General features: G+C 38.4%; 1 protein-coding gene across 3 annotated transcripts in view; it reads left to right on the forward strand.

The window, feature by feature from the left end:
- The window catches only part of NKAIN2 (sodium/potassium transporting ATPase interacting 2), a 556752-nt gene that overhangs the window by 245470 nt on the left and 288925 nt on the right, over window positions 1–22357 (forward strand). For all 3 annotated transcript variants that reach the window (XM_034418729.3, XM_034418730.3, XM_087882764.1), the window contains exon 2: window positions 19798–19935. In XM_034418729.3, coding sequence (XP_034274620.1) covers window positions 19798–19935 — 138 coding nt within the window. The remainder of the gene's footprint in view (window positions 1–19797; window positions 19936–22357) is intronic.

Genomic DNA, 22357 nt, shown 5'->3' on the forward strand with positions numbered 1-22357 from the left:
CAACTGGTGCAGAGTGCAGCCGCACGGGTGGTTATGGGAGCAACATGGTGCTCCCGTGTGACACCTCTCCTGCGCGAGCAGCACTGGCTCCCGGTGGTCTTCCGGGTGCGCTTCAAGGTTTTGGTTACCACCTTTAGAGCGCTCCATGGCTTAGGACCTGGTTACTTACGGGACTGCCTACTACCACAAACAGCCTCCCACCGGCTGGTACGCTCTCACAGAGAGGGGCTCCTCCGGGTGCCGTCAGTCAAGCAGTGTCAACTGGCGGCCCCCAGGGGGAGGGCCTTCTCTGTGGGGGCACCCACTATCTGGAACAAGCGGAGATACGGAGGATCCCGGATCTGCGCACTTTCCACCATGCTCTTAAGACCCTCCTATTCCAGCAAGCCGGCCTGGCCTAATTTTCTCCCCTTTCTTTTTAATTTTTTAAACTGAAATTTTAATTTATTTTAAATTATGGGGTTTTTTTAATTGTCTTGGGCTAAATTATTTAATTTGGTTTTAAATTGTTCTTAACTTTTGTATTTATGTATTTTATTCTGTGCCTGTTCACCACCCTGAGTCCTTCGGGAGTAGGGTGGTATATAAATTTAATAAAACAAACATAAAACAAACAAACAAACTTGGTATCAGACTCATGAGAACCTGAGCAATTTTATTGTCCAAAGGCAAACATTTGTTTTAGCTTTAGTGCATGGTTATTGTTTTGTACAAAAGATGAAATCATATTTTTTTTTTTAGTAAAGGCTGTTCATTCTAATTCCAAAAATGCAGTGATTCTAACCAGTAGTGGGTTTCAAAAAAATTTACTATTGGTTCTGTGGGTGTGGCTTGGTGGATGTGGCATACCATGGCTTGGTAGGCATGGCTTAGTGGGTGTGGCAAGGGAAGGATACGGTAAAATCTCCATTCCCTCCCCAATCCAGGGGAAGGTTACTGAAAAATCCCCATTTTCTCCCAATCAGCTGGGACTTGGGAGGCAGAGAATAGATGGGGGCAGGGCCAATCAGAATTTTTACTACCGGTTCTTGGAACTACTCAAAATTTCCACTACCGGTTCTCCAGAACTGGTCAGAACCTGCTGAAACCCACCTCTGATTCTAACCTAAGAAACTTCTTTTTCTTAGTTTCTTTATTTGCTTAAAAGAACAAATTTTGAAATCAATTTATTTCATTTACTCATTACATATTCATTTCTTACATTACATATTCATTCAGAATTGTGAGGTCAGTCCACCATCTGTGATATTGAAGAATCCAATGTGGCATTTATTATGGAACAACATTTATAAGTATTGATCCTAAAAACATTATCCTCAAATGGAGAATGAATATTAGGTTTTCAATCCATTAAAACTGTGCCAGAATATACTTTTCTATAGGCATTCACATCCAAGTATCTAGGTTCCTTATAAATATTTTAACTAGTGAATGTAGGATAGTTAGTGAATCTGTGCTCCTCCAGATGTTGAGGAATTATAAATCATTGCAGCCCTGCGACTTTTGGCTAGTGATGAAGGATGCTAAGAGCTATGGATTTCCAACTTCTGCAGGGCCACAATTTTTCCTTTTTTGTAATGCCTCCTTCTACACATGGAGAAGGTTTCAAAATTATATTTGTTTCTGTATTCAGAAGTTTTTCACTAAGCTGTAGAGATTCTTTTTAAATCCTCAAGGCACTGATGTTAGATTAGGAGCTCCAGATAAAAACTGGGCTGCCATAGTAACATTTCACAGGAAGGTGTGTTTTGCCATCAATGCAGTCTTTGTGATGCATTTTAGAATTAATAAAATATAGCACAGTTGCTTTCTTTATTTCAAATTTTATAGAAGGGCTTGAGGGGTTCTGGGGCATTTGCTAATGGAACACCAAAAATAAAAATCAACGATCAACTTTATTTGCAATCATTAGCCTAAGAAAAATAAAGTTGTAACTGAACAAAAAGCAAAAGCAAAAACATTAAAAGCATATAGTTACTAACATACAATATATAAAGGATTTTACAAAGAAAATTAAACGACGAGTAACCACCTTTCCTTATATAGATAGTCTATGCCAACTAAAGATACATTCATAAATTGCTGATAACTTAATAATACAGTCATCCTGAATTGTTGGCGATATATTAATCTTTTTCACATTGAAGAAGTCTTTTAATTATACCTGTGTGCTTTTGAGTTGAGATTTTTCTTTTTTCTTTTTTACTCCTGTGATTGCCTGGACAAACCCAGGCAATTATTCTTGGCAAGGTTTTTCAGAAGTGGTTTGCTAATGTCTTCTTCCTAAGGCTGAGAGAAAGTGACTGGCCCAAAGTTATCCAGCTGAATTTGTGCCTGAGATACAATTAGAACTCAGCCAAAGCCAGCTGCATTGGCTCTTACTTGTATGTAGGCATGGAGAATCCATTTTTTTTCAAATTTGTCACTTTCCATCCAATAAAAATATAGTTCATATAAGCATAAACCACTTTGTCTCAAAGCTGAATTAATAACATGTAATAATATTCCTCCCAAATGGAACAATTAGAAGACATTATACAATATGTTTAAATGAAGTACGAATCCCATTGCCTCTCCAATAGCTGGCAAATTTTAGTTTTCTACTCAAACCCAATGAAGTCCATTTGGTTTAAAATGGTATTTTTGTTGAATAAAACATACTTCAAGGTTTATTGTAACTTTTGGTAAAATGTTAACCCCTCTTTCCATTATCCGGGGGGGGGGAGGAACCTCTAATTCTTTATTCCATACAATTGTTAAAGTGTGTATTTCAGTTGGAAGCCAGTGTTTTAAAAACTCAGATAATACTTTAATCTTAATGCTTTGCCCTGCTTTATTTGAATCAAATAAATTCATAAATAAATTTGTCCGGAATAGTACAGGTCTCCTTCTCAAGCAGGTCATTGGACTAGAATACTTCCAAAGTCCCTCACAACTCTGTTCTTCTGCTATTCTGTTACACCTTTCTTTCTGCCTGTACACACAAGTGGCCTAACTTTTAAGGAAGAAATTCCAGTTCAGACCAACATCTACTGGTGGACTCATATCTTGATTGATCGATTGATTTAAATGTATTGGTCATCCTACTCCAGTGGACTCTGGAAAGTGTACAATCCTAGAAACCACAATAAAAAGAACAGCTAAAAATCATCAGACAGTACAGAATAAAGAATAACAAAATCAAAACAGGGCACATTAAACAAATCATAAACATAAAACCAGTGGTGGGCTTCAAATTTTTTAACAACCGGTTCTCTGCCCTAATGACTGGCTGGGTGGACGTGGCTGGGTGGGCATGTGGCTGGGCGGGCATGGCCAACTCGATGTCGCTTCTTTGCCTAAGAGATAGCCTATCTCTTTTGCTCCCTCTGGACTAATGAGTTAAAGAGCTGCCTCTAGACATTCATTTTAATAAGATTTTTAGAAATCTGCAGTGAAAGTTCTTCATGTCTCCTTACCCCGAAGACTCAATTTCATTTGGAATTTAATCCCAAAATGATTGCCTGATACTTCTCCAAAATGCACCCCTAAAAAGCCACATTTCTCCCTCCCCCCACCCCCTCTCTCTCACACACACACAATTTAAGCAAATTCCCTTGTTTTGTAGACTTTAGACTCACAGGCTAGAAGGTATTGTTGTGGCCCCACCCTCTGAGCCTGTCCCATCGGAGGAAGAAAGCTCCGAGCATGAGGAAGAGGAGTCAGCCAGGCCTCCCTCTCCAGGCCCCTCCCCTCTGGCACTGTCTCAGGTGCCGGCCGAGGGAGAGGAGATTAGCAGGGAGACAGGTGGCTCGGATGAGAGCGGAGGAGAAACATCATTCCTGGACGCACGCCTCCGAAAGCGTGATGAACGATTGCAGCAGCTCAGGAGGCGTGCTAGGGATTAGAACTGAGTCACTGGACCACACCCCAGAGACTATATAATAGAGGGTGGTGGCCAGTGATCCCTGTGACGAACAAAACTAACGTTGGATAGTCACTAAAGCCTCGTTCGGAACTGCTGGGAGGAATATTTATTGTTGTTGGACGTTTGGAAGCTGAGTATTTATCTTTCTGTTTTTCTGTGGAAATAAAAGCACTTGGCAGACGGCGTGTATATCGCTGCCAAGTTGGAGATAAAGAGCTGGGTGTGTTCCAAGTGCTTCCTTAACCCTCGGATGGCTGTGTTTGTGTGTGTGTGTGGACGGGGACAGATCAGGTATCTTGGAGGTCTTATAGTTCAGCCTTCTGCTCAAGGAGAAGACCTCATACATATGCAAGTTCACAGACATCCTGGCTTTGGCTGCAAGAACTGCAGGCAGCCTTCCCTGCCACACACTTCCTCCTCCTGCCACCACAGGGGGGAGGCCCGAGAGAAATCACCAGGTCTGGGCACACAGCCTTCCATGACAGAGCTCTTTCGGGGGAGCAAAGCAAGAACTTACAGATGCATCCCAAGGGTGAACTCCAGAGTGGTAGCAGCATTCTGGCCAGGTGGCCCTTGGGGGAGGAATTTTCTCTCCAACCCATCAAGATGTTCCTTGATCTTGTGGCCACTTCTTGCGGCCCTTGTTGTTGCTGGGCATGCCTTGGGCACTCGGTGAGACACTCCATGTGGTTTCCGGGTCGGCAGCTGTTTCTCTTCACTGCTGTTCTTGCTGGGAGACCGTCTTGCACAGCACAGCAAAATTTAGCAGCCATGAGCCGCCACTTTCCTCTAAGTCCCATCCGGAAAGCGCTGCGGCAGAGAGAAGCAATCAAGTTGAATGCTGTTTCTCTCTGCCGCAAGCCCACAGCACTTTCCAGATGGAACTTACAGGAGCCAAAGCGGCAGCTCACTGTTGCTAAATTTCACTGTGCTGCACAAGACACCTCCCAGCAAGAACAGCAGAAGAGAGAAACAGCTGCCAACCCAGAGAGCTCATGGAGCATCTCCATGAGCAACTGAGTCTCACCCAACACCAAGGGCCAGAAGAAGCAGCTGCAAGATCTGAGAGATGCTGGAGATTCAACCCGGCTGCTTCTCTCCACTGCAGGACTTTCCAGATGGGACTTCTTACAGATAAGAACCTTACCCAAACCGCTTTGGGCCCCCTGCACCCACACAGTCACCCCATGACAGATAAATTGCTTTGGCCCGGGGGGGCCATAGTTTGAGGCCAGAGGGGGGCATGCGGGTAGAGGCCCTGGGGAAAGTCAGAGCCAGGGACTGGTGCATCCCATGAGAGGTGAGATAGAGTGGGGTGAGGTGGGCAGGGGCAGACAATATTGGGATTTGCTGGTTCGCCGAACTGCACAGAATTGTAACAACTGCTTCACCCGAACCGGTCCGAACCAGCAGCAGCCCATGTCTGTATAAAACCCAGGCGTGGAATAAAAGCCAGATTTTCAAAGCTTTCCTGAGTTCAGAAGAGAGGGTGCAGTGCTGTCCTTATCTCTGGATGGTGCTGTTCCAGATGGTGGCAGCAGCAATGTTTCCTAGATCCCACAAGATGACAATGTTCAATGGAGAGGACCTGGAGTGTACCCTCTCTGCTGCAAAGTACTAGGTGGAAAGATAAGTTATGATATCCAATAGTTATATCCAAGCCTTGTATCACAGTTATCTTCTCTCTAGGTTAAATATACCTTTATCCTTTCACCATGCCTCATAGAATTTTAGCTTTACCATCATAGTAACCTTGTCTGAATTTGCACCAATATATATTGTCTTTTGGAAGTGGACCCAATACTCCAAATGGGATCAATCCAGGGGTGAAGTGCTCCCGGTTTGGACCGGATCGCCCGATCCAGTAGCGATGGCGGCAGGTGGTTCGGAGAACTGGTAGCAAAAATCCCTACGCTCCCCCCACCCCACACACCATGCCCAGCTGAGCCACAGGATCATCAGAGGCTTTTTTTTTTTGTACTTTTAAAAGCATTTTTTCTACAACCTCTTCCGACGAAAAAATGCTTTTAAAAGTAAAAAAAAAAAAAAAGCCTCTGATGATCATGCAGCTCAGCTGGGATAGTCAGAGGCTTTTCAAAGCATTTTTTTCTGCAATCTCTTGGCCGAAAAGGTGGTTAAAAAAATGCTTTGAAAAGTCTCTGACAATCCCAACTGAGTTTCCTGATCGGCAGAGAGGTATTTTTTAAAAAGCCTCTCTGACGATCCCAGCTGAGTTTCCTGATGGGCAGAGAGATATTTTTAAAATGCCTCTCTGACAATCCCAGCTGAGTTTCCTGATCGGCAGAGGCTTTTCAAAGCATTAGAAAAAATGCTTTGAAAAGTTTTTTTTTTAAAAAAGTTGGCCACGCCCACCCAGTCACATTACCCCTCCCAAGCCACGCCCACAGAACCGGTAGTAACAAATTTTACATTTTACCCCTGGATCAATCTATACTCCACTCTGAAATATTAAAGCAGCCACCTCCTTGGCAAGGCTCAAGTATTCCTTTGAAAGCTGTTCCCAGCCAAGTATTAGGACCAGGTTTTCTTGGTGGGACTAATGAAAAAGTTATCAACATTATGATGGCTCGAGAGAAAAAGTCAGGTCAAAGTTACCTGGTGACTTCCAAGTTGAATTTGGATCGCCAATGTTGAAATCTAACATCTAAACCCTCAAATAAGTCTCGCATGTTGATTTTATTTCAAGCCTGTCACTGACTAATCTGTATAACTGATTTTAATTAACTCAGTTCTTTCTTAGTTAGATTTTCAGTGGGAACTATACAGAGCTTTAAAGCCTAAAATCCTTTAAAATCAATAGGGATTATATACCTGCTAAGACTCTGAATATTCTCAAATCTGACCTTTTTCCCCAGTTTAATGACTGGGCAGACTTACCTGGCTAGGGGCCTTCGGCTGTATAGAATCATATTACAGAATAACTAATACATATTTTTACAGGATTGTAAAACCTGTCCTACTCCTTAGTGAAACATCCTAATTTGGCCCAGTATATTGTATTGCAGGTTTGTTAAAACTGTACAATCACCTTTTTATTGTGTGGGAAAAAATATCCATCTGGTTCAGTTCCAAGCTGGGAGAAAGACACTGGAAACATGGAGGCTGATTGGAAAGATGGTTTATTGATGAAGAAGAACCACATTGGTTTGTGGTTCTGGGCAGTTCACAAAATGGAGTTGAGAGTAAGTTTTTTTAATAACTTCTCTTGGGCTTTGCACTTGAACTTCCTGTTCCTGGCAAGAACATGTATTATATTGGCTGTTGTCAGACTCCCATGGGGCCAAATAGGGGTTATGTAGGGGTCATAGCTGGCTCTATAGGCGAAGTGCAAATCATAGGTGTTTGTCTGAGCTAGGTTTGGTTGAAGTTTGGACTGCTCTGAGGATGATGCAATGAAGGGGCTTGTGTTTTGAAAGGGTGTTGGGTAATTCCTATTGTGGCTTAATGGCTTTCGTCCTGTTTTGGTTCTTGGTGAGGGTATTTGCTTATGAATAGAGCTATCCAGATACTTGTCTTCTTTCAATAAGCTCTTTATCTCGTAAGTGCTGACATCTGCTGTGGGCTATTAAGAAAAGTGGGAGTTGCTTTCTGCCTCTAAAAAAAACATGTTTCTCCCTTTCGGAAATATAATAATCTGCCTTTTTTAAATATTCCTCAAAATATTTCATCCTTCTAGGGGAGGGGGGCTTCCCACAATTGATAATTGTTTTTAGTAGAAAATTGTTAGAAATCTGTTCAGAATAGATGATACACATTACAGTATCTGCAGTTAGTATAGTTAGATTTGTTTCAAGAAGGGAGGTTTTGATTCAATGTATATTTTATGTATTTATTGTTACTAAACTGCCGAGCATTTCTACCGCTTTTATGAACTTAAATGAAGCATTAGATTTCTTTTCTCTTAGACTAATCTGTGTTAAATGAGTCAAAAACAGTTGTAAACACCTAGCTTTTGCTGGTCATGATTGCATAGCTAATTGCTTCTTACTTCAAAAAGGGTCATTAGCTAACAAGCCAAAGTCAATGAAAACGGGAGATAACCTGAAATTTTCAACTTGCTTTTTTCCCCTCCTGATAGGCATTGTGGAAGAGTATGGCAATTTAATTTGCCTTTCATATCCTATGACAAGGCTCATGATTATTAAAAATATTCAATGCCGCAAATGAGTAGACCCTACTGTTTTGGACTGGCAGAATTTAAATACCTGCCACCTAACTGTTTGCTGCATTGCACCCTGCCAGGATAATAATTATTGTTGAATTCTTGGATTTTATCAAACCAGCAAGGTGATCACCCCCTTGAAACAGCTAGAGATATGAGGTATGGCCAGAAAAAAGAGGCATCAACAATATCTCTCTGTTAGAACTCTGGCAAATGCTCTTTGAAATACGACATTTATTTGGCAGTGACAAGATTCTGTTGGAAAATTGCTTGCAGCCGCATTACATTACCACTTTGGATGCTTCCAAGAGAAATTGCTGTAAGTACTGAAGCAAAGAAGCCAAACTCAAGGGAAGAGAGAGCAAGGATTAGAAGGCAAATATGGGGTAGAAAATTGGGCTTTGAGATGGTATGGGGTTGGACTTCCAATGAGCTTGCTTGGATTTTCTATCGAAGTTTAGGAAATATTCCATATCCTCTTCTGTTTTTCTCCTGAAGCTTAGCAGGATGTGTTTGAGAGATGGTGATTGATGATGTGTAAAATATTCTTAATAGCTTTATCCCATTCTTACATTTAAAAAAGGTAGGGATAAGCAGGAAGCTCGCTGAGCATATGATTGCACATAATTCAGTAGGAATTGCAAATAATGTATGGTGGGGAGAAGTGATTATTAGTAGTGATATTTATATCTGTCAGCCATGCAAGGTAGTCCAGGCAAGAAGCACAAACCATGAGTACTAACACTAGCTTTATTGTAAGGTTATAGTAAAGCAGAGGTCTCCAAACTTGGCACCTTTAAGACTTGTGGATTTCAACTCCCAGAATTCTTCAACCTGGTTGGGGAATTCTGGGAATTGAAGTCCATCAGTCTTAAAGGTGCCAGCTTTGAAGACCCCTGCAATAAAGAATTTTGCAAATCTGAAAATACCTGTACTCGCCTCTCTATTCCTTTCCTTTTATTTTTCATAAAACTAAGGAGGGTCATGTACATTTTACTCCATTTCCCCTTTTTCCTCTTATTATAATACAAGTTTAGGGGCTCAGAAAGACTGGCCTAAAATCATTCAGGGATGACTCTTGGCTTCTCTCATGATGTAGAGAGCAAAGGAGATGAGCTTGAGGGAGAGAGAGATCCATTACCAAGGCAACAAGCAAATAAATACTGTATTGCAGAAGTCCAGCTGAGGCAGGAGAAGTCCAAAAATATCTCAGGTAGACCCAACACAAATTCACATAAAGATAAAAGAGAAAGGAAGAGAAGCACATTCTGGCTTCCAAGATTCTATTATCACAGGTAGTCCTTGATTTACAACACTTCATTTAGTGACTGTTCAAAGTTACAACAGCACTGAAAAAGTGACTTATGACCATTGCGGCATCCCCATGATCACATCATCAAAATTCAGCCTCATATTTATGACAGTTGCAGTGTCCAGGGGTCATGTGATCACCTGTTGTGACCTTTTGACAAGCAAAGTCAATGGGGAAGCCAGTGTCACTTAACAACTATGTTACTAACTTAACAATTGCAGTGATTCACTTAACCACTGTGGCAAGAATGGTCGTAAAATGGAGCAAAACTCACTTAGTGACAGAAATTTTGGGCTCAATTGTGATTGTTCATCGAGAACTGCCTGAATAGCCAATCTTAAAGTAGTTTAAGACAAACATTGATATCTGCTTCATGGTCTGGTCTACCTTGCAAGGTTGACACATCTTAATTGCTACATAGCAATTGCTCTCAAAGCGAGAGAACCAGTATCGTTTAGTGATTACACTGCTGGACTAGAATCAGGTTCTAGGCCTCCCTTGGCCTCAAATCAACTGAGTGATTTTAATCCATCCACTTCCTCATGAGTCCTAATCCATATCAGACTGTGTGATATGCGGATGGAAATTGCATTATTCATTGATAGCTCTGAGAACTGAATGAGTGCAGTACAAAGCAAGAAGACCTGCTAACCAAGTGGAACAAATATTATAAACTGTCTCTCCAAATGAGTTGACTTGCCCAAAGATCTGATCTATCTCCAGTTACAACCAAGCGCAGACCTTTTCATGTCTCCCCCCCCCCCACTTCCTATTTATTTGATCAAGCCCAGGAAAGATTATATACAGGGGCTCAGGCTAATTGTTAATTGTCTTTTTGGAGCAAAGAACTTCTGCAGTATATGAAGAAATATCTCATGCAGTTGAGGGTTTGCGGTCCTAATAACAGAATTATTATTTCAGTGCTTCCTTCCTAGTTTAAACATGATAGGTGGGTTTTCTAAAGTTCATAAATTTACAAACGGCTAGAGTTCGTTCCTGTGGATACTCTTTCTTACTTCTGCTATTTAAGGATATCAAAGCTTAGAATAATAAGAATAGGGAGACTCTTCCTTACGTAATGATCTGTGAAGCATTAGGAAACCATTAGAGGGCCGTATCACAGCTTCCAATGTCCAATGTAATAACCTTTACCTTTAATCAAAGAAGACCACTTTAGAATTACAAAGAGGCTTGTGCTGTGCTGCTTTGCCTGTGTTGAACTTTAGAGTTGGCCTCTGGTGGCTTCAAACACTGTGCCAGAATGCTAAGCAATAGAACTTTTGCAGAAACTGCTGTTATCTCAAGTGATAACTCTGTAGTTGTGTTTGTGGGAGGGTGTTGTGGCATTTGCTATTCCTGAATTTCTGCTTGCCCTTCCCTGTCAACCTTCATTGGGAAGAAGCCTGAAAGAAGGATGCCGATGTATAAGCATCTCACATAATGTAGAACTTTCAATGTGTCGTACAGTAAAAATGTAAAATAGCAGAGCTAATTGTAATGTTGGATCATATCTACAATCCAATGTAACCCCTGATTTTGATATAGTAATTCTATAATATTAACATAGTACTGTAAATTAGGAAGTAATGGTGACATTTATGGTTACTATGCTAAAATGCCTTGTTAATGCCATGAAATCTGTTTCTCCATATTAGCACTCGAGAAGTGCTTGTAACATTTTGAGCAGCAAAAAAAGAATGAAAAAAGCCCAACAGTACAAATCATAATATTACAAATATTACAAATATTTTCTGTATAGCAGCAAAGTAATCTTTGAAGTTGAAATGCAGACAGCATGTTTTAAATTCTGCTATTCCCAACTATGACTCCAATCAATGTTCTATTAGACCTCTCTTAAGTGGTCTTATAGACCATCTATAAAGCAAAATGAGCTTTATAGAGACAAAAAACAATTTGAGTGTCCGGATTTGGTGCCAAGTAACTAAAAAGCAGGAAATTTCTTCTTCCTCTGAAAACCTACAAGGACTATTTGTTCTTGTCATTAGTGCAGTCTGTAAATAAATATTTCTCTCTGAGGAGAAATATATGTCTAAAATTACTTTCTGACACTAATGGTGTATATTTGCAATGTAATTTTTTTAAAAAACTAGAAAAATCTTACATTTATTATAATTAAAAGAACTCTCTCTGTGTGTATCTGTGTGTGTAAATAATTTTCTAAAGGAAAGAGTTGTTTCATAGTCAATAGTCATTTTTTAAAAAACATTTAGAGAGAAGTTTAAGTACAGAGAAGTTTCTGCATGTCATTAAAAGAAACAATGATTTACACAGACACATCCATTGCTCAATACTTACTATCATTACTTGTGTCTTGCAATTCGCTGCATGAACTTTTACTATTGAAACTGCATATATAGAAGTTTTTTAATTGAAGTATAAGAACATGACATGTTTTTTCTTGGAGTAGCTTTTGGTGGGTCACTTCTGGATGATGTAGTGAGAAAAACACATAAATTTTCAATGAAATGGAAAACCTGCAGGCTTTTTATGATAGTGTTTATAATTCATAACTCTGTAAATGGTAGCAAATGTAATGCATAAATTACAAATAAGAGTAAGTTAACTCAGATAAATTAATAAAAATAAAGTTGCATTTTGATATAATTTTATATTGTTTATTTTTTTGACCTATTTATCTCTCATTTCTAGGATGTACAGAGTTCTATAATTTTCCAATAAATATATCATTTGGATTATTATTGCAGCTGTTAATATGCAGGCTATTAAATTTAGTGCAGATGCAACTAGTTATCTACATCTCAGTGATGATATGCATAAAAAAAACCCGTTGCATGGAAATTACAACTAAATAACATGGAAGATCTAACATACTGAATACAATCTATGTGATCAGCTTTTTTCAAGATTCTTGAAAGAGAATGCTCCTAAATCTTGTTGCTGAATATCAGCATGAGTTAGTTTACACTGGTTGTATATTATTCAGGGATATTCATTGTACCTGTTTGTTAGGCAAGAATGTAACATTTATTTGTTTGGCTTCAAGATCATGTATTTGTAAATTAATATGGCAACTGCATTTAAAAGTCATTAAAATCTGGTAGGAAGGCCCATCCCTCCCATAAATACCACAAACAAAAGAGACAAAATGGGGAGGCATCTTTTAGGTGTCTTTCAACTGCATATGTCTAAAATACTAACTTGATCTAGACAAATTAATCAGTCCCTAACATATTGTACCATTCAGTCCAGCATTTGTCTAAAGGGATGTGTATCTCACTGAAAGGGATGGAACTGGAATATTTAAAAAAAATTCCCCTCAATTTGTAGGATTTGGAATTTGTTTGTTTTGGCACATAAAGTGTGCTAAGTCTCTTGGGTTTAACTCACCTATTTTACTTACTATTTTGACTATCTACTATATTACTTACTTATCTATATTACTTACTATTTTCACTATCAGGATCCCTTGTCCAACTCATCCTGAATTGATCTGTATTGCTTTATATAGTTTAAAGGGTCTTGACAGTACACCTGTAAGGCATCATAGATCCAATATCCTGCTTGTCCCTACTGCTTGGTTGAGGCTTTATTTTCATAACAAGATTGGGCTACCGTTAGTAATTATACTTGAATCTGTCAGTGTTTTTCTATTAAACAGAAGAAGCCCAGAGACATTGTAGCTTGCCATCAGAAAAAAATTAAAAGTATCTTCAGCATATGCAGGATGCTTTCTCATTGCACTGAATAAATGAAATACGCAGTTAAAATTAAACAGGGCTCCATGCCCTTAGCAACCAGTTCCTATGCCAGAGATTGCTAGGACGTGAGGCTTTAAGGATTCTACCTTAGCCTTTTACTTTACTCTGGAGATTAAAAAAACAAGTCCAGAAACAATGACACAGGGGCAGAGCCACCACTTATGGTATCCCATGAGCCATAAACTGCAGAGACATATATACGTATACTAGTGAACATTGAATTACTACACAATTCTGTACTTAATAACAATCTCTCCCAGGTGGCCAAAAGAGCCACCACGAAGCACAAGGAGGCTGAGAGATAAGTTGAATATAAGCTGTTGAGACGAAAGAGAGAGGGGGGGGGAGTGAGGGAGGGAGGGAGGGAGGGAGAGAGAGAGAGAGAGAGAGGGAGAGAGGGAGAGAGAAAGAGTTTTCTTGGTTCAATTGCAATTTTTAAGGGAAAACAAGTGCTGCCAAAAGTTTTATATATTATAATCCACTTTTAGTGGATTTAGTGGACTTTATCAATACATTTTGGGATGTTTTCTAGCCAGAAATTCCTTCTGCCAAGGAATAGTATTAAAATTCATATTCAAGCACATTCTTGATCTTGTGACTGTATTTTAAAAAGGAATCTAACATCTTGATTCTATTGTATGAAAAACCAATATCCGTCTCCTTCAGTTTCCAAGATGATTCGAATAAAAAATAGGGCATAATCAGAAATTTTAAGAGATATGCAGAGATCATAAAGGATATCTTGTCAGGTGGCTGATAATTATTTTTCTTGTTTCTTTTTTGAACAGAAGTAGTGGGTTAGTGGATTGTTTATATTCCTAAATTAAAATGACCCTGGTATAATGTTCTGCCACTGAGAACTGCAGAACTGAGTCCCCCTCACCCAAATCCCATTTCCTAGTAATCCTGCTGGTTCCAGAATGCAGCTTCCAGGCATTCTGTTGAAAAAATAAACCAAGGTCTCTCTTGCCTATGGATTATTTTGGACTGTTAGAAAATATCATTGAGGCTTCGTATACAATACTCTCTAGTTAACAGTTCTTGGCATCTGATTAGTGTCAGTTGTTTCCATTGACATTAACGGAAATAAAAAAGAGTGTTAAAACATTCTTGGCAACGACACTACAGGGCTGTGCACACCAGAACAACTAGACACAAGGACAGTTTTTTCCCGAATGCCATCACTCTGCTAAACAACTAATTCCCACAACACTGTCAAATTATTTACTAAAACTGTATTACTATTCTTCTTCTCATCCTTCCTAGCACTTATCTCTTCCCACTTATGGCTATATCCATGTTGCTTGTATCGTTACAATTTATATTGTTTAATTGTTTCCTAGTATGATTTGATTGCTTATTACTATCCTATGACTATCACTAAGTGTTGTATCTTATGATTATATATATATATATATGTTTTTCTTTCTTTTTCGTAGGTTTTATGTGTGTTTCTCTTTAGTCAGGTTCTACCTACGTAAACCAAGATGGTAAGCAGCCCTAGTTCAGTGAAATCACAATTTACTAGTTTCTGGGCTTTTTTTCTCTTCCCAATGGAAGAGTCTCCCAATGGGCAACAAAGGGTCTGCTGGCTGCCAGAAGAGAAAAAAAGCCCAGAAACTAGTGAATTGTGATTTCACTGAACTAGGGCTGCATAACATCTTGGTTTACATAGGTAGAACCTGGCTAAAGAGAAACCTGTGTGTGTGTGTGTGTGTGTGTGTGTGTGTGTGTGTGTGTGTGTGTATTTATATGTATGTATGTATAGTGAAAACCACTCACACATTAATCACGAAATCTCCCGAACCGTAAAGCCTACAAACTTGAAATTTGCCACATATGTCCCTCTTGGCTTCTAGGTGCTCACTAAGAAAGGATTTTTCGAAATGACCATCAGAGCATTAGTATTTCATATATTATTATAACACGCTCTGATGCTAATTAGTTAGATGTTCTACTCCCCCTCCCAACTTGAAAATAACTCTGGAGAGAATGGGAAAGCATAGGACAGGCTTCTGTGGGGCAAGCCTGAGGGAGAGAAGGGGATAGGAGAGGATCTTTGGGGCCAGCCTGAGGGAGAGAAGGGGATAGGAGAGGATGTATGGGGCCCAGCCTAAGGTAGAGAAGGGGAGAGGAGAGGGTCTATGGGGCCAGCCTGAGGTAGAGAAGGGGGTAGGATAAGAGAGGCTTCTATGGAGCCAGCCTGAGGGAGAGGAGAGGCTTCTGTGGGGCTAGCCTGAGGGAGAGGAGAAGCCAATCGTAACTACTCATTAATTTTCAAACTCTTAAGTGTCGATTTATCAAGCCTGATCACATAGTTTCGTAGCGGAGCACGGGTATTCAGCTAGTATATATATATATGTACACTGACAGCATATGCACCAAAGACAAATTCCTTGTGTGTCCAATCACACTTGGCCAATAAAGAATTCTATTCTATGTGTTTCTTCACTGCTTTCTTGCATATGTTTTTTTTAAAAAATTAGTATACCTGTAATATATAATGGTTAGTCTATCTCTAGCTTTTTTTCTCTGTTGCAATCCCTCTCTCTTAGTGCCTAAAAATGCTAAGATCTCTTTGGGAGGAAATACCCCTTTTTCTAAAGTTCAATTTTTTGGGAAGAACTTGTCTGTTCAAACTTTGCCCATCATTTTTGTTTCTTTAGACTCCATCCTGGCAGCTGAGTGTTCCAAGTTGGTTGCCCTATGACAAAGATTAGCTAAAACGCTTCCTGATATGCTTTGCTAAAATATGAAATGTCTTTAAACGCTTAATAATATGCCTAATGTAATATAATTGGTTGACAAAAATGGAATTACTGGATGTGTTGCTTGCCTGTAAATTCAGAGCAGAAACAAAGTTCAAAGAAAATGGCGGAAGAAGAGAAAGCTGTTTCTTCTTAAAATGTAAAAAAAAATGGAAATACTCTTTGTACGTTTTTCTACTCAAACATGGCAGTGGAGCAGTTGAATTAGATGCTTATGTTATGCATGCACCTTTGTTTATTTAAAAGCTAATATTGGTCTCTGAGATAAAGTATCTCACCAGAATAATTAATTTTGTTTACTGATTTTATTTTAATTTATAAAGGATTTCAAGGACACAGCTAGTTAAACCCTCTTGAGGGCCTTGTTCCTTACCAAGCTGTTGTTTGAATATAGCAAAATGATGCAAAGCATTTAAATGCATACCATTTAAAATGGTACGCTGTGTGCATATTTTGTTGGGTCTGGAATAAAGTACATAAATAATCATATTGAAGAGCTTCTCTATATTCCTTCGAGATTAATGTGATTATTCCTCAAGAGCATCAAAATCCCTGATCAATTGCTCACTTAGTTTATTCATGTAAACAATTAAAATAAACCAGTGCACTATAGATATATATTGCAGGTCCAAATCAGTTCAAATAAAAAATGTTTTCCTGCTTGTTGATGCCATTTTTATGATTATTACAAGAAATGTATTATAATTACCACAGTATATCTTAGGACATATACTGTTATTGTTTGTACTTGATGTAATGTTAAAGATCTTAAGGATGAAGTATCATTTTTGTTATTTTGTTTTTTGTTATATAACAAAAGTCAACTTTCTTTGTTCCCTATGTCTAAATCTTCAAGTCAGTTTGAAAAAAAAATAGATAAACTTAAACCTGTTATGTGGTACTAGTGGTTTCCCATTTTGATTTACAACAACAACAGGCAATGCATAAACCATGTGGCTAATGGTAATGGGTACCCAAGGGTTACAAGCAAATGTTTTGCTTTCCCTTGCTTTTAGTACCACTTTTCAAGATAGAGGAAAAGGATAGGCAGAAGTAAAATTAATGAATGGATTTATGGGTAGGGATGTGTAAATAAGTTCAGAAATAGTTTCCAACTATGCAGTGAAAATTTCTTAATAAATTTGAATAAATGTATGAAGAATGCTTGTGATGATATTAGAGGTATTGAAGATATGAAAGTATTTTGTATTTTTGTGTGCAGATGTTGTGGTTTAGTTAGCTGGGACCCTGAGTTATTCGCAATAAATGTTATGTAGTTTGTATGATGCAATGGGAATATGGATGTGAAAACTGATATGTGTTAGACAGATAAAGTAGACTGAATGATTGTTCTATGTTTCCATAAGTGTGGCAACTTGATTCTAAAATTGGATTAATCGTATTACACAGTTTGTAAACAAAATTGCATTTTTCCCCAAATTTCCTTGAAATTGTAATGTAGTATTTAATTGAAATAAAGAATTATGTCATCCTTGAAATATTAAAATGACATTAGTTCAAATTTACTTTCAGCCATACATACATACATACATACATACATACATACATACATAAATACCACAACATAGAGAAGTAAGTTCTTGTTTCTATTGCAGGAAAACTTTGTGGTATCTTAAAGACTAGAGACTGGCATCTCAAATCATGTCATCAATTTTTTTGGATGGAAATCATTTCATTAATGCATAAATTGTCTCCTGATGACTATTTGGGCATATCTATTGTACCAGGGGTGGGTTCTAAATATTTTTACTACCGGTTCTGTGGGCGTGGCTTATTTTGTGGGTGTGGCTTGGGGTCATGTGACTAGGTGGGCGTGGCTAGCTGGTCAGAGTCATTTCTGGAAGGTCCTCGCACTTACGACCAGTCCTCGCACTTACGACCCAACTCATTTGTTTGCTTTTAATACTGATCAGCTGTAGGACGGCCCTTTGAAGCCCCGCGGCAAGAGTTTAAACAGTTTTTTTTCCCCTCTAGTCATCAGCTGGGACTCAGGAGGCAGCAATAGATTGGGGGTGGGACCAAATAAAAGGTAAGAATAACGTGAGGGGGTGGGAGGGCGGGGGGGGGAGAACCGGTTTGGTGACGTCATATCGTCACCGCTACCGGCTCGGCCGAACCGAACCGGGAGGAACCCACCACTGTATTGTACAGTATATTGTTTTCCTTAAAACATTACAGAAGAGGCTTATTATAGCCTTCTTCTAATATGATTTTTTATTTCCCAGCTTAGTCTGTAACTCTGGGATTTTATAATGGTTTCAGCTATGAACCAGACCTCTTCTAGTTAACTTTTTAGATGAAAATCAGGATGCTGTCACTCTGGGATTTTATGAAAAATATCTTATTCCGCTAAACCTGAATCTCACAGGTAATAGTAGTCATGAGGAAACTAAGCAAGTCTGCTGAATCAAACATCCCTCTCACTTTTCATAAATAAGATTCTGAAGGTGAGAACCAGGATTCAGCTCTCATTCATTTGTTCTTATGCATACATATTTTTTTCTGTCCTTTGCAACATTAAGGAGAAACTCTTTCTATGGGAAGCAACAGACTAAAGGAGAGGCTACTTTGGTACTATTATTGCGGTTCTATCGTTCTTTAGCTCTTTCTATCAGCTCACTGGAACCAAGTATACTTGGTCTGTGAATGGTGATGGTGCTAAAACGGTTGTCATATCGTTTCATCTGAGGCTGTTGTCCTCAGATGTGGATCAGAAGTGTAAAGCAGTGATGCATTTAGCTCATATGAAGCCATTCCAGAGTGCTAAAAATTATAGTACATGGGTTTTGACAGTTGCTAAAATGGACTTCCACTTTACACAATGACAACTACAATCAGTGTGCCTTCTATGTTTGGCATTCCTGAGAAAAAGAAGTTCTATACGTTTCCAAGAACTTGACACATTTTGAGAGACAATTATCTGAATGATCTGTGTTCTTTAGTGATGGTATATGTCTAATGACTCTCTGTCTCACTCTGTGTGTCTGTCTGTTTCTCTCTCTCTCTCTCTCTCTCTCTCTCTCTCTCTCTCTCTCTCTCTCTCATCAAGATAGGAGAGAAGTCTTAGAAATAAACTGAGTTTTTCAATAGATTTTCAGACGGTTTCAATAAGGCAGAATATAATTTATGTAAGATATCTAATTCCCAAAATCTCTTTCAGGAATCTACAAAATGTTCAAGTCCATACCTTAAATAAATCCTTTATTCAATTGTTGTTAATTTTAACCCTTTTAATGCTTTCATACTATTGTAAGCTACCCAGACTTACTCTGGGTAGTGAAACTAGTGGCATATAAAATAAATTAGTAAATAAATAAATAATAAATCATAATTTTGCAGTGCAATCACTTGCCTTGCAAATCTGGATCAATCTTAATTTCCTATATCTGAAACTTGATTCAGATCCTTTCCTTTGCCACACACACACATGTATGCACTCACATTTTGATCTGAAAAAAACCTGTATTGGACTTGCAAACAAGCCTCCCATTCTAGACATGGAAATCCTATTGAAATCCTATTAATGGTAAATGATGAAGTTGTTAATGCTTCACTGCCTTCAGCTGTAGCATCTCATTGAATGAGGATTTGTATCTTGCTAAAACTGCCCTTGTGAATATTTTATCTAAACAGATCTCAATGGACTGTTGCTCTAAAAAGGTACATTTTTACAAAAAGAGTGAATCATAGTGAAAATCTGCTTTTCTTTGCCTTTTTTGCCTTATCAAGCGATACGACAAGTTTCTAATGGTGGTACTGAAGAAGGAGAAACTATTTTTCAAAACACTGTTTTTTCCCTCTCTCTTTTCTTTCTTTTTTTTTTCTTGAGCTATTCTAATCAAATCACTGTTGTTCTTTAATCCTAGGTCTGTGTGCTGGAGAGACAGATATTTGATTTCCTTGGTTATCAGTGGGCACCAATCCTGGCAAATTTTGTACACATTATTATAGTCATACTTGGCCTATTTGGAACCATCCAGTATAGAGCTCGCTACATAACAGGAGTAAGTATCATTGACTTTGTATGCTTAACAATGTACCTGCTATATGCAGTAAGAATTAAGAGATGTTAAGACAAGCTGTACAGATTAGGAGGCATCTGTACATATAATCTTTGTGATCAAGAGAGATTAACTATATCCAGAAAATACAACAAATTGTTCAGAGATCACTGGATTTTTTTTAAAAAAAGTATGTTACTAGGATTTACATAATGTCATGTATAAGTACTGGAGTATTTCAATATCTGAAAAGTTAAGCTATTTATGCTTTGTGAATGAAATGGGTGATTTCAGTCTCTCTCTCTCCCTCCCTCTCTTCCTCCAATCTGACTCTTTCTTGTACCGTTTTCCTAAAAGAACTAAACATAAAATCCAGAAAGAACTATGCAAGTCTTGCAGTAGCTGCTCATAATAAATTTTGAAGGTCAGAATGGGTTAGGTGGCAGAGAGAGAAAAAATACTTAGATCCAGTCCTTAGCTCAATGGAACATTTAAAACAACATGCATAAAACTGTAACCTTAAAACTATTCACGATAGTGGCAGATCTAATTCAGAGCTGAACTCAGATAGTAATCAGAGTTGAAGAGTATTCAAAGAAGGATGAAGGTAAAAAGGAATGCAATAAAAAATAGTTTTAAAGAAAAAATACAAGATGTCTGGCCAACAGAGATGACATTTCCATAGATTAAAGAGTCAGACTTTATCTATTCTTTTACTGCTCAGCCTACTAGATGGATGTCTTTTTTAGCTTTTCAACATATTCTGAAAAATGTTATCCATAAGGATCAATAATAACTGCAGATTAAGTTCATCAGCTAGAATTTAGCAATTGCTATTTCGACTCTATCAGCAACTTTGATGATTCAGAGTTATTATATGAATATAGTCCTTCATAATAATGTAGCTGTAGTTATATACTTCCAATTTTTGAAATGGATAACTGCTACTGAATGCTCAGAAGGCAAGAGGACTTTATTTATTTATTAAAGTTATTACAGCTGCCCATTCCAGCAGATTCTGAGAGATTTGCAAAATATAATATAAATTAGTTAAAAACATTGATAAAACAAAACAAGGCATCCTGGGCTAAAAACTACCATTAAAAACAAAAACAAAAAAAATGGAGTAATTAAATGTCTGCAAGAAAACAACCAAGCTCAGAGAGCATCACATTTTAACCCCGAGCTACAAATATTCTTCTTTATTGAAAACGAAGAATGGCAAGGACCTTCCCAAACACATCAACCCTGAACCTGGGACTAAAGCCAGGTTGTAAGAGCTTATTGGAATCACAGGAAAAAGAGCAGCATCCACATTTCTGGAGAAATGATGTCCCAGAGTATGGAGGTTGCAACAGAGAAGGCATGCTTTCCAAGTCCCAAAAAATGGTAACATGTAATAAAAGATACCTGGACTGCACCCATTCTTCCCAAACACACTGAATGGGCAAAAACAATGGGAGAAAGATGGTCCTCATTTAACCAGCTCATGAAGGGCTTCAGAGGTAAAAACCAGCACCTTGAACTGTATCTGGAATCCAACTGGCAGCCAATGCAACTCTCATAGCAGTGGTGACATATGGCCACAATGAGAAGTGCCCATTACTGCTTGTGCCACTGCATTCTGAACATCTCTAGTTAAAAACATAATCAATGCTTAACACATATTTTGAGAATGGCTGATATGGTTTGGAATGTCGTGGAAGACTCTTTTTGAATATTATGCTTCTTGTGGATATTCCTTTATGCTTAGTCAGTGTTGCTTCTAAGGAGCAAAATCTATTTCATTACAACAAAGCAGTTTGAAGTTTTAGTAGAAATAAAATTTCCATTTGGTTCTGTGTATGGTCTCACTAAACTCAACTAATTGCAATAGTTTCTTCCTCAGGATTCCCTATCACAGTGGTTTGATTTGAATATTGTCTTAAAAGCTATGTTTATAATAAAAGTGATACAGTAGAATATCCTATCACGCTAAGTATTTTTCCAAGCCAGTTCATTTAACTATACTGTGTAGTTTGTACTATCCTAGAAGAATTTCTGTAGTTTTACCACCATTGACATCTCTGCCAATACTATAGATTTTTGTCCTACACACATCAATTTGACAAACAAGCCAGATGTCTACTCCTTTGCTTTATGTCTGCAAGAGTCATGTCCTGTATCCGTCTTATACTTAGCATTCTCTTCGTTGAAGTCCAGCTCTGAAGCACTCTCCTCCGCCAAACTTATTAGTTCTTCATAGAATCATTCTGAATTATTGACATTATAAAACATAATTCACAGTTTTCCTCCAAATTATAGTAAAAGAGCTCCTAACATGCATGCAGATTCTTCTTTCCCTTCCTTCTGTTAGAATAGGTCACACAAAACAGGAATTCTGTGTCTGTTAGTTCTTGACATGTTTACAAGCAATCTCCTTCCG

The sequence above is a fragment of the Pantherophis guttatus genome, chromosome 1, assembly GCF_059756535.1.
Source record: "Pantherophis guttatus breed Tessera chromosome 1, ASM5975653v1, whole genome shotgun sequence".
NCBI lineage: Eukaryota > Metazoa > Chordata > Lepidosauria > Squamata > Colubridae > Pantherophis > Pantherophis guttatus.